This window comes from Hemitrygon akajei, chromosome 23 (assembly GCF_048418815.1).
Source record: "Hemitrygon akajei chromosome 23, sHemAka1.3, whole genome shotgun sequence".
Classification (NCBI taxonomy): domain Eukaryota; kingdom Metazoa; phylum Chordata; class Chondrichthyes; order Myliobatiformes; family Dasyatidae; genus Hemitrygon; species Hemitrygon akajei.
This window is the reverse complement of record NC_133146.1, coordinates 40,678,850-40,698,834: the sequence shown is the minus strand read 5'-3', so window position 1 is coordinate 40,698,834 and position 19,985 is coordinate 40,678,850. Positions and strand designations below refer to the sequence as shown.

The following is a 19,985-nucleotide window of genomic DNA, read 5'->3' as shown; positions in this document are numbered from 1 at the left end:
TTTAAAATAAAAATGAATTAAGAACCGAAAAAAGCAAACACTGGTTACAATGAATGTGTAAGTTATGAGTAAACAGTTTTGAGGTCATATTGGAAAAATTGTATTTTGGAAACTTGCTATTTTGTCCAACTTGTGTGAGTGAAACTGGCCGACATGTAATTACTTCTTCTCAGTTTTCCAAGGTACTAACACAACTTCCCTTATGAACGAAATAGATGAGGGAATCTGTAAAGTCATTAGAATAGTTTCTCATTCCTTGCTTTCTTATGGGATGCTTGGCAATCAAGTGTAAAAATTAGTGAAGGTGGATGTCCTGGATAAACAAATAGAAGGCTAAATATAATTACAGGAAGAGTTTAGCTAATGCTGTAGTTTATGTAGTTGTTTTGTATACTAAACAAGATAGAGAGGGCAATTTATGACATTCTAATGTTTTAGTGCAAAGATGTTTATAAAGTATGTAAATGAGACCGTGTATTCTGTTATTGAATATTTAATGTAAAGTGAAGTAATGGGCTCTTTTCTGCTGCCGACCACAGTTTCAACTCATTTTAAAAACAGGTGGGGACAGAGAGAAGGAGGCATTCTGGCAAAAGGGCATGCTGAAGTGTTTTACAAAAATAACAAGTTTGGGCGACTTCTCCAATCACCTAGGTGCACAATTCTTGTTTAAACTCATTTATGAACCCTCCTTCAAAGGTTTTTTTTTACTCAGTAAACATAATAAAAGTAGTCAGGACTAAAAAAAATTATGAAGAGTGTTTGTAGTGTTAATACCTTTATATTAAATTTATTATTTAACCTAAAATATACATAAAATATTAATCTAGTCAGAACTTTAAGAATGTACTTAATCCAGGAAAGTTTACAGAAGATCTCCAATCAGATACAATCAGTGTAAATTACTAAACCAACCAGAGAGCAACTTATCAGACTTATTGTGATGCAAGTAGCAGGTATGCTGGCACTAAGGTGTTCTGGTGCTGTTAAACACAGCCAGGCTCATCAGCTTTATGTTAGACTTCCTCAGACAGATAACTACGACACTGATTAGCTTTCAATTAAATTTCCATATCCCAATTCTGCTTCCAGGATTTCAGGATGAGTTTTTTTTTCTCGTACTGCTGCTTAGTGCAGAGAACAGCCATTTTGACTTTGCTGCAATCAGTCATTTGCCTCTTTTCACCAGCCTAGAGCAGATGGTTCACTGTGGGGCTAGCTGGAAGCATTTTTGGTTTTTTTAAAAATAACTCTGTGGCTCTTTGTCCTCATGCAATCAGGCTGAGGTTAAAAGTCTATCATTAAGAATAATTAGAGTAGAGGGAACATTTACAGCTACATTGTGTAGGATTAACTATTTATCTGTGTTGTGAAGCATGTGTCTGGCATATTGATAACATGATGGTTGGTGGCAAAGCAAGTTGACAGCAGTGTTTCAGTAAAGCTGTATATGTTTTAATGTTTTGTAAATATTGGCAGTTTTATTTTCACTAATTTTTGTATGTTTGAATTTTAATGCATGAAAGTGATAAGTGACTCTGGTAAAGTAAATAACATAACCCACGGATCATAACATACACATTTGGGATTCAGATTTTACTGATCCCATTCTGGCCTTAAAAAAATTGTCCTGAAAAGGACACTATTTAACTATTTGGACTTTAATAATAAGTACTTCTTAGATCTCTTAATTGTATTTTTCCTACTTTAACCATCTAGGTGATTCATCTGGTGGCACAGAGGATTCCAGGACAGCTAGCATACCAGAAATGCCAATACCACCACAAAGGGAACTGTAAGTTAACAGCATTTGAAGATCATTTTAAATCCCCAAATCAAATCGTTCTTTCACTGTTATACAAAAGCATGTGGTGTGGATGATGAAAATCTGAACCAGGAACAAAGGCACTACAGTTACAACAGGATCTAATTCTGATGTATGGCCATTGAGCTAAACACTATTTCCCTATAACATTTTGTACTTCAGCCTCGATAGTATCTACCCTAGAGACTTGGCACTTCCACCATGTAAAAGGTGCAATTATAGGATTAAAGCAGGAAGTGCTTTGAAGGAAACTGACGTGAAAGGCTAGTAGCTTCTTTCGCCATAGATGCTGTCTGATCTGCCTAGTCTTTCCAGCATTTTTGTTCTATTATCCCTTTTACATCAAAACTATTAAAATGCTTAAGTTGGGCCAAATTTCAAACCCCAAGGAAGTATACGGAACTACAAACAAATAAAGAAACGCTTGTAAAATTAGGCAATATATTTTAAAATTGCTCAAACTATTGAAATTTGAAAATGTTAAAATCTTGAAACTGAAGGAGAAAAAGAGTTAGCAGTCAGGCAATATTGATAGAAGGAGAATACAATTAACATTTCAGATCGAAAAGCCTTCAGTACTGGTAAAGAGAGAAAACAAAGTAGCTTTAATTTGTAGAAAGGTGGGAGAGAGATAAATAGGGCATATGGAAAACACTTGATAGGTTGTATTTCTCTAGGGATAAGCTGTTGATGAAGTAGCATATTTGATGGGATCAACCATAATGGAATGGCAGAGCAGACTTGATGGGCTGAATAGCCTAATTCTGCTCCTATGCCTAATGGTCTTATGGTCCTGTGGATATATGAGGACAATTGGAGCAGCAATTGGTGCCTTAGAAGACATTCAGGGTTAAAGTGGTAGCCATCTAAAATTGGCTCAGGGAAGCTCATGACCGGCTCCATCCATCGTGTTGAGGTTGCACATTGATAGTGCTGATCACTTCATCCATGTTTGACAGAATGATATACATGAATTGTTCAAAGTGCTGTCGCAATGTAGAGCCAAACCTCTACAAGCTGGAGTCAGTGCTGCCCCCAGTGTTCACTTGGCAGAAGACATGCCATATTGAGTTTGACTGCAAACTACTGCAGCATTCATGAACTTAGGTTCCTGGACTACAATTTTTTGTGTGACTGTATTTTACTGATATCTTACATGTGTTTGCCATCTTATATGTGCTGGCTGTGCCCTGTGCTGTGCACGACTGTTGGTACTGTGCTTTGCACCTTACCCCCAAGTAACGCTGTTTTGTTTGCTTGTATTCATGGGTATACATGTTTGGATGAATAACAATTAAACTTGAACTTCAGAATCAGAATCAGGTTTAACATCACTGGCATGCATCGTGAGATTTGTTGACTTCACTGCAGCAGTACACTATAATACATAATAATTGAAAAAACTGAATTACAGTAAGTGTGTATACTTAATATATTTAATATTAATATTATATATATTAAATAAGTACACACATACTTAAATAAGTAGTGCAAAATAAAAGAATTTTTTTTTTAATTCAGTAGGGCTTTGACCCATTGAGGTTAACTAATCTTGCTGGAAAAAGGCTCTGAGAAGCTAACACTTACTGATAATCGATCAGCATACTTTGATAGACTGGGCTTCTAATGGACGTGGCTAGACTCAGTACGTTAAGCTGTTTCCAATCACACGGTCTCCTAAACAGCACCAGCAGCATTCTTTTGAAGCGAGAGTATTTGAAGGCAAAGAACCAGTTCTCAAAATTCCACTATAGAAAGAAAAACAAAGCCAGTGGGAATGCAGATTCATGAAAACTTGAGATTGCACAATTACAAATAAATTTGTAACAACTGAAGCTATTTTCACTAACAACGGGAAGGTTAACAGGAGAATTTAATTTGAAGGATTTCAAAATGCATTTCCTCGGAAAGTCATAACAATTTATCAACTCAAAACTGCCAAAAGATTAGTAATAATTTCATTGAGCAGATGATTATTGGAATCTGAACAACTTCAGCTCAATGTAGTTGAAATGGGGACTAGTCCAACAAGAATGGAAATTGCCCAGAATTTAAAGCAGGTGAAGGAACGGAAACAGGGGTGGTTGGGTTGTCTGTGCCAACACACATGAATAAATGTGCATCCAGCTGCAGGAGTTGGAGCTGGAACTGGATGAACTGTGGATCATTCCGCTGGCTGAGGGGGAGATAGATAGGACACAGAGGGAGTTATACCCAAGGCACAGGACACAGAAGACTAGATGACATTCAAGTGAGGGAAAGGGGTTAAACAGCCAGTGCAAGGTTCCCCTGTGGCCAACCCCCTCAACAACAGGTATACTACTTCGCATGCTGTTGTGGGAGGAAGGGGGAATGACCTAGAATAGGAAAGTCACAGCAGTCAGATCTCTGGTATTGTGTCTGACTCTGTGGCTCAGAAGGGAAGGTGGGGGAGAAGAGGCAAGCTGTGGTGGTAGGGGATTCATGGCTTATGGTAATAGAAAGGAGGTTCTGTGGGCAAGAACGAGATTTTCGGATGGTACATTGCCTCCAGTCCTTAGCATTCTTAAACAAGAGAAAATCTGCAACACACTCAAACTGCTGGAGGAACTCCACAGGCCAGGCAGCATCTATGGGGGGAAAAAGTACCGTCGACGTTTCGGGCCGAAACCCTTTGGCAGGACTGGAGAAAGAAAGCTGAGGAGTGAATTTAAAAGGTGGGGGGAGGGGGGAGAGAACCACTGGGTGATAGGTGAAACCTGGAGAGGGAGGGATGAAGTAAAGAGCTGGGAAGTTGATTGGTGAGAGAGGGGGAAAGGGGATGGGTAAATGGAGAAGGGGGTGTTGGGGGACATTACTGGAAGTTTGAGAAATCGATGTTCATGCCATCAGGTTGGAAGCTACCCAAATGGAATACAAGGTGTTGGTCCTCCTCCCCGCGTGAGGAGGCTGGTCAAGAAGATTCAGTCACTTGACTTTCAACATGAGGTTGTAAGTTGGAATAGACATTGGCTTTGTGGGAGAAGCCAGACAGTGGTAGTAGCTGGCTGCCTCTCTGACTGGAGGCCAGTGATTAGTGGAGTGCTGCAGGGATCCGTGCTGGGTCCATTGTTGTTTGTCATCTTGAGTACAGGAGATGGGATGGTATGTTACATAGAAACATAGAAAATAGGTGCAGGAGTAGGCCATTCGGCCCTTCGAGCCTGCACCGCCATTCTGTATGATCATGGCTGATCATCCAGCTCAGAACCCTGTACCTGCTTTCTCTCCATACCCCCTGATCCCTTTAGCCACAAGGGCCATATCTAACTTCCTCTTAAATATAGCCAATGAACCGGCCTCAACTGTTTCCTGTGGCAGAGAATTCCACAGATTCACCACTCTCTGTGTGAAGAAGTTTCTCCTCATCTCGGTCCTAAAAGGCTTCCCCTTTATCCTTAAACTGTGACCCCTCGTTCTGGAGTTCCCCAACATCAGAAACAATCTTCCTGCATCTAGCCTGTCCAATCCCTTTAGAATTTTATACATTTCAATAAGGTCCCCCCTCAATCTTCTAAATTCCAGTGAGTATAAGCCTAGTCGATCCAGCCTTTCTTCATATGAAAGTCCTGCCATCCCAGGAATCAATCTGGTGAACCTTCTCTGTACTCCCTCTATGGCAAGAATGTCTTTCCTCAGATTAGGGGACCAAAACTGCACACAATATTCTAGGTGCGGTCTCACCAAGGCCTTGTACAACTGCAGTAGAACCTCCCTGCTCCTGTACTCAAATCCTTTTGCTATGAATGCCAACATACCATTTGCCTTTTTCACCACCTGCTGTACCTGCATGCCCACCTTCAATGACTGGTGTACAATGACACCCAGGTCTCGTTGCATCTCCCCTTTTCCTAATCGGCCACCGTTCAGATAATAATCTGTTTTCCTGTTCTTGCAACCAAAGTGGATAACCTCACATTTATCCACATTAAATTGCATCTGCCATGAATTTGCCCACTCACCTAACCTATCCAAGTCACCCTGCATCCTCTTAGCATCCTCCTCACAGCTAACTCCGCCGCCCAGCTTCGTGTCATCTACAAACTTGGAGATGCTGCATTTAATTCCCTTGTCTAAATCACTAATATATATTGTAAACAACTGGGGTCCCAGCACTGAGCCTTGCGGTACCCCACTAGTCACTGCCTGCCATTCTGAAAAGGTCCCGTTTACTTCCACTCTTTGCTTCCAGTCTGCCAACCAATTCTCTATCCATATCAATACCATACCCCCAATACCCCCAATAATGTGCTTTAAGTTTGCACACTAATCTCCTGTGTGGGACCTTGTCAAAAGCCTTTTGAAAATCTAAATATACCACATCCGCTGGCTCTCCCCTATCCACTCTACTAGTTAACATCTTCAAAAAATTCTATAAGATTCGTCAGACATGATTTTCCTTTCACAAATCCATGCTGACTTTGTCCGATGATTTCACCTCTTTCCAAATGTGCTGTTATCACATCTTTGATAACCGACTCTGTCATTTTCCCCACCACCGATGTCAGACTAACCTGTCTATAATTCCCCGGTTTCTCTCTCCCTCCTTTTTTAAAAAGTGGGGTTACATTAGCCACCCTCCAATCCTCGGGAACTAATCCAGAATCTAAGGAGTTTTGAAAAATTATCTCTAATGCATCCACTATTTCTTGGGCTACTTCCTTAAGCACTCTGGGATGCAGACCATCTGGCCCTGGGGATTTATCTGCCTTTAATCCCTTCAATTTACCTAACACCACTTTCCTACTAACATGTATTTCCCTCAGTTCCTCCATCTCACTAGACCCTCGGTCCCTTACTATTTCTGGAAGATTATTTATGTCCTCCTTAGTGAAGACAGAACCAAAGTAGTTATTCAATTGGTCTGCCATGTCTTTGTTCCCTATGATCAATTCACCTGTTTCTGACTGTAAAGGACCTACATTTGTCTTGACCAATCTTTTTCTTTTCACGTATCTATAAAAGCTTTTACAGTCAGTTTTTATGTTCCATGCCAGCTTTCTCTCATAATCTTTTTTCCCTTTCCTAATTAAGCCCTTTGTCCTCCTCTGCTGGTCTCTGAATTTCTCCCAGTCCTCAGGTGTGCCGCTTTTTTTTTGCTGATTTATATGTTTCTTCTTTGGACTTGATACTATCCCTAATTTCCCTTGTCAGCCACGGGTGCGCTACCTTCCCTGGTTTATTCTTTTGCCAAACTGGGATGAACAATTGTTGTAGTTCCACCATGCGATCTTTAAATGCTTGCCATTGCATATCCACCGTCAACCCTTTGTATCATTTGCCAGTCTATCTTAGCTAATTCACGTCTCATACCTTCAAAGTTACCCTTCTTTAAGTTCAGAACCTTTGTTTCTGAATTAACTATATCACTCTCCATCTTAATAAAGAATTCAACCATATTATGGTCACTCTTACCCAAGGGGCCTCGCACAACAAGTTTGCTAACTAACCCTTCCTCATTGCTCAATACCCAATCTAGAATGGCCTGCTCTCTAGTTGGTTCCTCGACATGTTGGTTCAGAAAACCATCCCGCATACATTCCAAGAAATCCTCTTCCTCAGCACCCTTAGCAATTTGGTTCACCCAATCTATATGTAGATTGAAGTCACCCATTATAACTACTGTTCCTTTATTGCACGCATTTCTAATTTCCTGTTTAATGCCATCCCCAACCTCACTACTACTGTTAGGTGGCCTGTACACAACTCCCACCAGCGTTTTCTGCCCCTTAGTGTTATGCAGCTCTACCCATATCGATTCCACATCCTCCCGGCTAATGTCCTTCCTTTCTATTGCATTAATCTCCTCTCTAACCAGCAATGCTACCCCACCTCCTTTTCTTTCCTGTCTATCCCTCCTGAATATTGAATATCCCTGGATGTTGAGCTCTCATCCTTGGTCACCCTGGAGCCATGTCTCTGTGATCACAACTATATCATATTCATTAATAACTATCTGCACATTCAATTCATCATATTCATTAATAACTATCTGCACATTCAATTCATCATTCATGTTGAAGTTGTATTAGACATTAGTAAGGCCTAATTTGGAGTATTATGTGCAGTTTTGGTTACCTACCTACAGGAAAGATGTAAATAAGTTTGAAAGAGTACAGAGAAGATTTACAAGGATGTTGCCGGGACTGGCGGACTTGAATTATAAGGAAAGATTGAAAAGGTTAGGACATTTTTCCTTAGAATGTAGAAGATTGAGTGGAGATTTGATAGAGATATACAAAAATATGAGGGGTATAGATAGGGTAAATGCAAGCAGGCTTTTTCCTCTGAGGTTGGATGGAACTACAATCATAGGTCATGGGTTAAGGGTGAAAGATGAGATCTTTAAGGGGAACATGAGGTGAACTTCTTCACTCAAAGGGTTGTGAGCATTTTGGATGACCTGCTAGTGCAAGTAGTGCATGTAAGCTCAGTTCCAACATTTAAGAGAAGTTTGGATAGGTAGATGGATGGCAGGTTCAGGTCAGTCAGATTAGGCAGTTTAAATGGTTCAACATGGATTAGATGGGCTGAAGGGCCTGTTTCTGTGCTATATGTTTCTATGACTTTAATTGGCTAATATAGGGCAAACTTAATAAGAACCACACTCCATTCAATGACATCCAGTAAAATGAATCATCGTGTAAAAGTTTGATTAACAAGGAATATTAGACAATGATGTTGAGGTTAAGTCAAGTGCAAATTCATTATGCAATACAAATAGTTGTTGATAAATATAATGAATCAGGCAAAGAACATTGATAGATTGAGCTTATAGACTACCCTCATTTTACCCCTATTTAAACTGAGCACAACTGTGAATTATTAACTAATTCAAAAATTTGAAAAGTTTAAGCACTATGCTTAGAGAAAACATTGCAGTTTAGATATTCTGATTAGGGTTAATGTCGCATATAGAGAAATATTATATGAAGAAACAAGCTAAGTTTGGTTGAACTCAAAGGCACATCCAAATTAAAGCAGTCCTTTATTCCTAATGTCTTCTATCACAATATCCCAGACGTAAAAGTGGAACAGCTCCTTAGTTTCACACACAGGATGACCATATGAATGTCCAAAGAAGTTTCCTTTCTGTAATCAAATATGATATACTCACTGATCCATTTCCATCTTGTGTTTTACAGGAAACTAACAAGCAGGCCACTACCAAAGCCGGTAAGAAAAAAGAAGTGGCTCTTTACTTTAGCTTCAGGAACATTTCTTGTTGGTGGTTGATCCATTGATAGAGCTTGTTCCTAAGTGTCATAACTTTCTAATAAGAAAGAGGAAATATTTAAGCAAAAGCTAGTCAAGATAGATCCAAGGGGCAGTAAAGAGATTGATGGGTAAATATCTGTAGTTCTGAAATGCCAGAAAACCCAGGACCTGCGCACAGTTGTAGCAAATTGCACAAGTCCTCAACTTGGTTAATAGTGGACACCAGTATCTTTGAAAATGTAAAGCTCAGTGGAGACCACCGGCAGAGTTCAATCTTGCTGAGATTCCTCTATATTTACACTGGGCTGATTAAGTGGTTTTAATCAATTTCATTTTAAAACTCGAGTTCAAGCTTTGCACTTTCTTCATGTTTGTACATTTCTGAACATGGGAGATATTTAGGGGAGTATAACATCCATAGATTTGAAAGTCAGCGAAGTTGAGGCAGGGTTCTACCAACCGTAAAAGCTTGCAGGGGTACCTCAGGGTTTGGGCTACTACACTGTGTCATCTGGAGTTCCTGCAGCAACTCATGTAGGAAAAAAACTTTTTATACTTGTAATGCATGAAATATGCTGTAATGAATGATCAAAATTGTGATTAAAATCCTGTTTAATTCCACAGATTTGCATGTCCACATGAAACAATATTCTGTAATATTACAGGACAATTCAAAGTGGTCATGTGTTAAAATTAACAATTACTATTTATAAACAGGAACATACTGAGGATATTGAATGTTTTGTACCTAGGTAATAAATGTAAGGTATAAAAGTATAGTGGATCCCAATAACACTCTATCTACAATTTTAATAACAGGACTATGCACTTGGCTGATTTAACAATTTGGTGCACAGCCCTATTTAATAGCTAGCAGTGTGCAAACATTAATGTCTTAATTTCACCCTTTCTGTAATTTGAGTATTGTTAACGTTTCACTATCCAGCTGGTGGCATAGTGGCATCAGTGCTGGACTTCAGAGCAAGATGTCCTAATTTTTAATCCGGCCGGCTCCCTTGCACGCTCTCCATCCATGCCTGGGTTGAGTGTCGGGCTAGCAACTTGACCTCGTTTTTAAAAAAAGACCTGGAGAGGGATGGGCTCCACCAGGTTTCAATGCCCAAGACACGCTGTACAATGAGCAATCACCAAAAAGATTGATGCAAAAAGCTTGTCATGACGGCACCCCAACGACTCCACCAGGAGTTAAGGGCAGACAGACGCATACATACAATGTTTCAATGCCTTTCCTTCCCTTTCTTTCATGTTGCATTTTTATTTTTTCAAACTGACACAGAGAATGGCAGAACCAAGGGAGCATCCACACCCTGAAGGTAGGAGTGATTTAACTATTTAAAAACACCCTTCTCCTGTAGCTGGTAATTTGAGAATATTGAAGATTTTTACGTTATCTAACCCCTTGAAGAACTGTTCATTAAATATGAAAATGTGCCTTAAATTTGTAATTCTTAGAAAAAACAAGTGCTAGAGAAGTTCTACACAAAGAAAATATTCTGCCTAAACCTCGCCAAATCTTAGTGCCACCCCGCTGCCTTGTCCTTTTTCTTTGAATCTAACGGTTTGCCACAGCATAGAGAGAAGCTGAGGTGAAGGATTGAAAATTTAGCAAATGAAGATTAATGTGAAATACGTGATATTGTGCACTTTGGTAAAAGGAATCTAAAAGTAGGCTATTTATGGTGAGAAATTACAGATAAGCGTAGTAGAGAGGGATCTAGTTATTCTTATGATGAATTGCTATAAGGTTAAGTGGCGAGTGCAGCAAGTTGTTAAGAAGACATATGGCATACTGGTCATAAATACAAGGGGGCTGGGATTTAGAAATGGAAGTACTGTTGCAAATGTGCGGGGCACACCTGGAATATTGTACAAAATGTTGACCCCCTGTGGAAAAAGGATTTACTGACATTGGAGGCCAAAGGAGATTCAGTGACCTAATTTTGGGGATGAGAATGGCCTAATATAAGCAGCTAAAGAATCTGAAATGATCTACTCTATATTCTTTGAGGTTCTTTGGAGTGGTTGCCTGGGAAGAACGAATCTCAGAGTTGTATTCTCTATACATATTTTGATAATAAATGTACATTGAACCTTGAATCTTTGATCTTGCTGAAACATATAAGATCCTTGGGGAGCAAAGTAGGTAGATATTGAGATGTTTCTACTAGTGGGAGAATCTGTACGGAAAATATTTAGTTACAGCATCAGGAGATGGTCTTGAAAACTGGAAGTGAATAGGAACTTCTCACAGACTGTGGTAAGCCTCTGGGATTCTCCACCCCCAAGGGTTGTGGCAGTTCAATCATTGGGAGGGAGTATTTAAAAAGGAAGATGGCTTTGAGGAAATTGGGAACTCAGCCGGTCAAGCAGCGTCTGCGAAAAGAGAAACCAGTCAAAGAGTAACCGACCTGAAATGTTGACTGGCGTCTCCATTCTTAAGTGTTGCTTGAATGGCTGAGGTCTTTCAGCATTCCTGATTTTATTTTGAGAATTACAGGAACGGTCATTGAAGAAGAGATGACACTTGGGGGCCCATCACCCATAATTATATTGAATAGCAGGGCAGGTTTGAGGGACTGAGTGGCCTACCCTGCTCCTACTTAATTATCATTATTTCAGCAATACTCCATGCAAGTGTCTCCTAATCTCGCCTTACTCCCTTAGTTTATAAATAGAAGAATCCCCCCCAACTAGCACCCAAACCAGAAAACATACTTCTCCTTTGGCTCCTCCCACTTCCTCCAAACCAAGGGTGTAGCCATGGGCACCCTTATGGGTCCCAGCTATGCCTGCCTTTTTGTTGGCTTTGTGGAACAGTCCAGGTTCCAAGTCTATACAGGTATCCATCTCCCTCTTTTCCTTCGCTACGTCGACGACTGCATTGGTGCTGCCTCCTGTACGCATGCTGAGCTCGTTGACTTCATTGACTTTGCCTCCAACTTTCACCCTGCCCTCAAATTTACCTGGTCTATTTCCGACACCTCCCTCCCCTTTCTTGATCTTTCTGTCTCCATCTCTGGAGACGGCTTATCTACTGATATCTACTATAAGCCTACAGATTCTCACAGATACCTGGACTATTCCTCTTCCCACCCTGTCTCTTGCAAAAATGCTATCCCCTTCTCACAATTCCTCTGTCTCCGCTGCATCTGCTCTCAGGATGAGGCTTTTCTTTCCAGGACGAAGGAGATGTCTTCCTTTTTTAAGCAAAGGGGCTTCCCTTCGTCCACCATCAACTCTGCTCTCAAACGCATCTCTCCCATTTCCCGCACATCTGCCCTCACCCCATCCACCCGCCACCCCACTCGGCATAGGGTTCCCCTTGTCCTTACCTACCACCCCACCAGCCTCCAGGTCCAACGTATAATTCTCCATAACTTCCGCCACCTCCAACAGGATCCCACTACCCGGCACATCTTTCCCTCCCTCCCCTCTTTCTGCTTTCCTCAGGGATCGCTCCCTACGCGACTCCCTTGTCCACTCGTCCCCCTCCATCTCTTCCCACTGATCTCTCTCCTGGCACTTATCCTTGTAAACGGAACAAGTGCTACACCTGCCATTACACTTCCTCCCTCACCACCATTCAGGACCCAAGCCAGTCCTTCCAGGTGAGGCGACACTTCACCTGTGAGTTGGCTGGTGTGGTATACTGCGTCCGGTGCTCCCGGTGTGGCCTTTTATATATTGGTGAGACCCGGCGCAGACTGGGAGACCGTTTCGCTGAACACCTACGCTCGGTCCACCAGAGAAAGCAGGATCTCCCAGTGGCCACACATTTTAATTCCATGTCCCATTCCCATTCTGATATGTCTATCCATGGCCCCCTCTACTGTCAAAATGAATCCAAACTCAGGTTGGAGGAATAACACCTTATATACCGGCTGGGTAGCCTCCAACCTGATGGCATGAACATTGACTTCTCTAATTTCCATTAATGCCCCTCCTCCCCTTCTTACCCCATCCCTGACATATTTAGTTGTTTTTTTCTCTCTCTCTGCCCATCACTCTGCCTGTTCTCCATCTCCCTATGGTGCTTCCCCCCCACTTTCTTTCTCCCGAGGCCTCCCGTCCCATGATCCTTTCCCTTCTCCAGCTCTGTATCACTTTCGCCAATCACCTTTCCAGCTCTTAGCTTCATCCCACCCCCTTCGGTCTTCTCCTTTCATTTCACGTTTCCCCCTCCCCCCACTACTTTCAAATCTTTTAGTATCTCTCCTTTCAGTTAGTCCTGACGAAGGGTCTCAGCCCGAAACGTCAACAGTGCTTCTCCTTATAGATGCTGCCTGGCCTGCTGTGTTCCACCAGCATTTTGTGTGTGTTGTTTGAATTTCCAGCATCTGCAGATTTCCTCGTGGTTGAACATACTTCTCGGTAAGGTTTATGATTATAACCACTGATAATAAATAACCAACGAGATGCAGACTACAGAATTCACATCAAGTCTTATCTCATCCTTCATTGCATTTTTATAGAATGTATACCTTGTTTATTCTTCCAGAGGATGACGTCACCATGCGCCACAATATCCCATCAATGTATTTATATTTGAAAGCTCTCTTCAGCTTTCACTTGTCCAACTAAATAACCCAGTAACTTTTTGTAGCTAAAATGAATCCATGTTGATACCGCAAATCCATCACATAATGGTCTGCTTGTAGTCTTTGGACCAAGTGTGGTGTGTTATCATCATTATCATTCTTCTACTCATTTTTGCTTTTAATTCAAATTCAGAAAAATATGCATTTGAGCCCTCCCCCTCTAGTTCCTTAAGCAGATCTAATAACTGATAGATTAAGTTGAACAATCAATATTCCCCTCAAAATATTAAAGAATTCAATTGGTCATAATTAGCATTTGTAGAACTGAATAGTATTTCATCAATTGGTCATGCTGTAATAGGATAATTACATCTCAAATGTGTTTATTTGTAAGCTGTTAATTTCCCCAAGGATATTCATTGATTGGCAATGTGCCAATGTATTATATCTAATATATGTTGCATTGAATATAATCAGTTTGTTTTAAACCCATTATATGTTTTCTCCATTTTCATTATGGTGGACTTAACATCTTTAACAGAGAGTTATTGTATTTATGATTGAGATACTTTCCTTCAGGTAATAAGCCCAAGATTCCTGAAAAACCTCGACCTTCACATTCAACAGCTGAAGCTCCTGTTTTGCCTACACCACGACTTGGTCCCAAGTATTATTCTATTTATTTACTACTTTATATTTAAAAAAATTCTAAATAACTTAGAACTAATAAGAAATAGATTCCATTTGTTGTGTTCTTAATGGCAATTGAAATGACAAGGTTGGTGGAGTTGTGGATAGTGCGGAGGGTTGTCATAGTTTGCAACAGGACATTGACAAGATACAGAGTTGGGCTGAGAAGTGGCAGATGGAGTTCAACCCAGAATAGTGTGAGGTCATTCATTTGCAAAGTTAAAATTTGAAATGAAAATACAGGGATAACAGCAGGTTTCTTAACAGTGTAGAGGTACAGAGGGATCTTGGGGTTCAAATTCATAGATTCCTCAAAGTTCGTAGTGCAAGTGGATAGGGTTGTAATATGTGTTGGCCTTCATTAGGCTGGAGATTGAATTCAGGTGCCATGAGTTAGTGTTGCAGCTCTGTAAAACTCTGGTTAGATCACTCTTGGAATATTGTGTTCCATTCTGGTTGCCACATTATAGGAAGGATGCAAAAGTGTTAGAAAGAGTGCTGAGGCAATTTACAATTTGTCTCACTAGAGGGGCATGGACTAGAGAGCATGTCTTATGAGTATAGGTTGAGCGAGCTAGGACAATTTTCTTTGTAGTGAAGGAGGGTGAGAGGTAACTTGATAGAGATGTACAACATGATAAGAAGTACTGATTAAGTGGATAGCCAGAGACTTCCCCCCCCCCCCCCAGGTGGAAATAGCTAATATAATGAGGCATAATTATAATCTGATTGGAGGAAAGTACAGGGAGGAGGTCAAAAGTTTGTTTTTATAGAGAGTGGTGGTGCATGGAATGCCCTGCTAGGGGTGGTGGCAGAGGCAGGTACATTAGGGGCATTTAAAAACTCTTACAGAGGCACATGCATGATAGAAAAATAGAGGGCTATGTAGGAAGGTTAGATTGATCTTAGAGTAGTTTAAAAGGTCTCCACAACATCATGGATCAAAGGGCCTGTACTGTGCTGTAATATTCAATGTTCTGTGTTCTGAAAGACCATTGGTACTAATATTCACTTTCTGTTTGCAGACCACCTGGTTTGAGGTTACCACCTTCAAACCATCAAAGTAAGTTTTGAAGTAAACATTATTGCAATAGTATAGTTGTTTGCACAGTATACCTTCAAAACACTAAAGGGAAAATGTCAGTGAAATTGATGTAATTTTAATGGAAAATAATTAAATATTAACTCTAATAGGGAAACACAATATCAGCAATATATTTGGTTTGTATAATATAAATAAGAGCAGAAGCCATGGATGTGTAGATATTGCAAGATGGTCCAGAATTGTCCATCCCCTCAACATCAAAAGTGTGAAACTCAACTGATCTTGTCATGAAACTGTTAGACCACAAGAGGCAGCATCTCCATTACATAACCTTCAAAACTGAAAGGATCCAATATGCCTGAGCAAAGGTTTGCAGCCAGGTGGGTGGTCCATCTCAGCCTCCTTCAAAGGTCCTCACCAAAAAGTCTTCACACAATTTAGTTGAAAAGACTCTATGACATTGCTTACAGCTGGCCCATCGTGCCATACTAGCTGTAAAGCTCCAGAATCAGCCATGGCTACAGTGCAGCTTACAGCACTAGTGTTTACCCAATCACTTGGTAGAACCCCTTTTGCAAAGTATAACTCAGGATATATCAGAGTATATGCCACTTGCTGGGGTAAATAGAGCTTGAACAGCAACTTACAAAGCTGAACACCTTCTACGACAGGGGTTCCCAACTTTTTTTTATGCCATGGACTCTTATCATTAACCAAGGGGTCCATGGATCCCAGATCGGGAACCCTTGATCTAGGATAACTTATACTACTGGCACATTATCCACCCTCTTGGGTATTCACCCCCTCTACAACCATGATCTTCTGGTGGTAAAGTATGCCATCCTCTGTTAATCAGAAGAGGTTTTCACCGATATCTGCCAAACAAGAAGTAACTACATGACCATAGAACAGGTGCATGGAAACGTTACTTATCTGCAAGTTTCCATTCAGGCATTAACCTGTCTGACAGAAATATTAATAGTTACTAGGCCAAAGTGCTAGAATTCAGAGCAAGCAACATTGTTGTAGGATATTTACCTCAATTCAAACTTTGTAAGTGATACCTACAATTCATGAATAAGTAACTTAGGAGCTACTTATAGAGTCTGAATAGTAAACACTCACTTGCACTTGGCATAATTTCTCTGATTTTTAACATATTATTGCTTACTTTCTAGCTTCACAATATGCTTTTCAAGCGACAGGTTCTTTTATGATATTGATTCAATAGTTTGCCATTTGAAATTTTGATAATTTCAAAATAATTGACAACCACAGATTTTTTTAAAAGAGAGAACTTTATTATTCGAGAGTGGGCCAAAAATGTACATGCATTTTTAAAAATTCCAAGTTTAGGGTGCAACTACGGACTGATTGGTCAACAGAGGGTGCCAAAGTGCTAGGAAATGTGCATGTGGGAAACGGGAGAATGAATAAGTCCTACCTTCGTTGCACATTTTTATTCTATCCTAAATCCCTGATCTGCGATTAGAAGTAGCCAAAGGGACGGTAACGACTGTTTCAATTGGTCCCTGTGATTTGAGGAATTAGAAATGATTCTGCCAACTATAGATAGAAAGAGGGTTGGAAAATCCTGATATTGGCATCTAAGTCTCAAAATAGTTTAGGGTCCTCATGAGGGTGTGAATGATGCAGTTAGTCTACTTGAAACAGGCACTAGGGTGTAGCAACGCGGGTAAAAATAAAAGCTATGATGCACAGAGAATTGCAGAGATATAGTACCAGAAAGGAATTCCGAGTAAGGAAAATATTGCTGCCTTTATTGTACCCATGTGTAAGTACCTTGGTGAGCCGCAGGTACAAATAGCCACGTGAGATACGTATAATGTCACAATGGTAACAGAGATCTGGTTTTAAAATAGAGGCTATTTTGGTTATTTAATATTTCTGGATATAAATTCAGCAAAGGTAAGGAAGAGACAAATGGTGGACACTTTTCTAGATGAAGGATCTCAATCCAAAATGTCAACTGTCCACTTCCTTCTTCAGGTGCTGCCTTGGCTCACTGAGTTCCTTCAGCAGTATTTTTTAATCACAGAGTGGAGGTGTGACTTTACAGATCAAGAAAGCTTTGTAGTGACAGAGAGAGGGGATGTATTTTAAGAGTAAATGATTGAATTTATGTGGTTAGATTTAAAAAAAGAAATTGAGATGCACTTGATTGAGACTTATTGATCAAAGTTACATGGAATAGTCACCCCGAAGTTGCAGGAGGCGAGTAGCTGGGTGACCGTCTGGAGAAAAGAAAATAGGCAGATAGAGCAGAGCAACCCTGTGGCCATTCCCCTCAAAAACAAATATACCACTTTAGATACTTTTGTGGGGGATGACCTACTGGGAGAATGCCATGGCAATCAGGTTACAGTCAAGTCAAGTCACTTTTTATTGTCATTTCGATAAATTTTTATCTGCAATTTGAGAAGGATAAGGGCAGCTCGGAGGTGTCAGTGTTGCAGTTGAACAGGGGAAACTATGGAGCCATGAGGGAGGAGCTGGCCAAAGTTGACTGGACGGATAGCCTAGCAGAAAAGACAGTGGAACAGCAATGGCAGGTATTCTTGGGAATAATGCACAAGGTGCAAAATCAGTTCATTCCCCAGAGAAGGAAGGATTCAAAGGGGGGAAAGGGGCCACATTGGTTGACAAAGGAAGTCAGAGATTGCATAGCATTAAAAAAAAGGAAGTATGACAGAGCTAAGGTAAGTGGGAGGACAGATGATTGGGAAGTTTTTAAGGAACAACAGAACTTAACTAAAAAGGCAATACAGGGAGAAAAAATGAGGTACGAACGCAAGCTAGCCAGGAATATAAAGGAAGTTAGCAAAAGCTTGTTTAGGTATGTGAAGAGAAAGAAGATAGTTAAGAACAATGTTGGGCCCTTGAAGAATGAATTGGGTGAAACTGTTATGGGAAACAGAGAAATGGCAGAAGAATTTAATGAGTACTTTAGATCTGTTTTCACTAAGGAAGACACAAGCAATCTCCCAGATGTATGGAGGGGCCAAGGACATAGGGTAACAGAGGAAATGAAACAGATTGACATTAGGAAGGAAACGGTGATGAGTAGACTGATGGGACTGAAAGCTGACAAATCCCCAGATCCAGATGGTCTGCATCCTAGGGTACTAAAGGAGGTGGCCCTGGAAATTGCGGATGCATTGGTAATCATTTTCCAATGTTCCTTAGATTCAGGATCAGTTCCTGAGGATTGGAGAATGGCTAATGTTATCCCACTTTTTAAGAAAGGAGGGAGGGAGAAAACAGAGAACTATCGACCTGTCAGCCTGACATCGGTGGTGGGGAAGATGCTAGAGTCCATTATTAAGGATGAAATAGTGGCATATCTAGATAGCAGTGATAGGATTGGGTCGAGCCAGCATGGATTTACCAAGGGTAAATCATGCTTGACTAATCTGTTGGAGTTTTTCGAGGATGTAACCAGGAAGTTAGACAGGGGCGATCCAGTGGATGTAGTGTACCTCGATTTTCAGAAGGCATTTGATAAGGTCCCACATAGGAGATTGGTGGGTAAAATCAAAGCTCAGGGCATCGGGGGGAAGACATTGACATGGATAGAAAACTGGTTGGCAGATAGAAAGCAAAGGGTAGCGGTGAATGGGTGTTTCTCGGAATGGCAGGTGGTGACTAGTGGGGTGCCACAGGGCTCGGTATTGGGACCACAGCTGTTTACAATTTACGTCAACAATTTAGATGAAGGCATTGAGAATAACATCAGCAAATTTGCTGATGATACTAAGCTGGGTGGCAATGTGACATATGATGAGGATGTTAGGAGAATTCAGGGTGACTTGGATAGGCTGGGTGAGTGGGCAGATACTTGTCAGATGACATTTAATGTGAATAAGTGTGAGGTTATCCACTTTGGGAGTAAGAACAGGAAGGCAGATTATTATCTGAACGGTGTAGAGTTAGGTAAGGGAGAAATACAAAGAGATCTAGGAGTCCTTGTTCATCAGTCACTGAAGGTGAATGAGCAAGTGCAGCAGGCAGTGAAGAAGGCTAATGGAATGTTGGCCTTTATTACAAAGGGAATTGAGTACAAGAGCAAGGAAATCCTCTTGCATTTGTACAGAGCTCTGGTGAGACCACACCTGGAGTATTGTGTACAGTTTTGGACTCCAGGGTTAAGGAAGGACATCCTGGCTGTAGAGGAAGTGCAGCGTAGATTCACGAGGTTAATTCCTGGGATGTCTGGACTGTCTTACGCAGAGAGGTTAGAGAGACTGGGCTTGTACACGCTGGAATTAAGGAGATTGAGAGGGGATCTGATTGAAGCATATAAGATTATTAAGGGATTGGACAAGATAGAGGCAGGAAATATGTTCCAGATTCTGGGAGAGTCCAGTACCAGAGGGCATGGTTTGAGAATAAGGGATAGGTCATTTAGGACAGAGTTAAGGAAAAACTTCTTCTCCCAGAGAGTTGTGGGGGTCTGGAATGCACTGCCTCGGAAAGTAGTGGAGGCCAATTCTCTGGATGCTTTCAAGAAGGAGTTAGATAGGTATCTTATGGATAGGGGAATCAAGGGATATGGGGACAAGGCAGGAACCAGGTATTGATAGTAGATGATCAGCCATGATCTCAGAAT

The 19,985-nt window shown here is 40.9% G+C and overlaps 1 protein-coding gene across 9 annotated transcripts in view; it reads left to right on the top strand.

Moving 5' to 3' along the window:
• blnk (B cell linker) overlaps positions 1-19,985 on the top strand; it is a 202,375-nt gene that overhangs the window by 164,517 nt on the left and 17,873 nt on the right. For all 9 annotated transcript variants that reach the window (XM_073027502.1, XM_073027501.1, XM_073027503.1 and 6 more), the window contains 5 exons: positions 1,720-1,795; positions 8,989-9,019; positions 10,359-10,395; positions 14,200-14,287; positions 15,336-15,373. In XM_073027502.1, the coding sequence (XP_072883603.1) occupies positions 1,720-1,795; positions 8,989-9,019; positions 10,359-10,395; positions 14,200-14,287; positions 15,336-15,373 (270 nt within the window). The remainder of the gene's footprint in view (positions 1-1,719; positions 1,796-8,988; positions 9,020-10,358; positions 10,396-14,199; positions 14,288-15,335; positions 15,374-19,985) is intronic.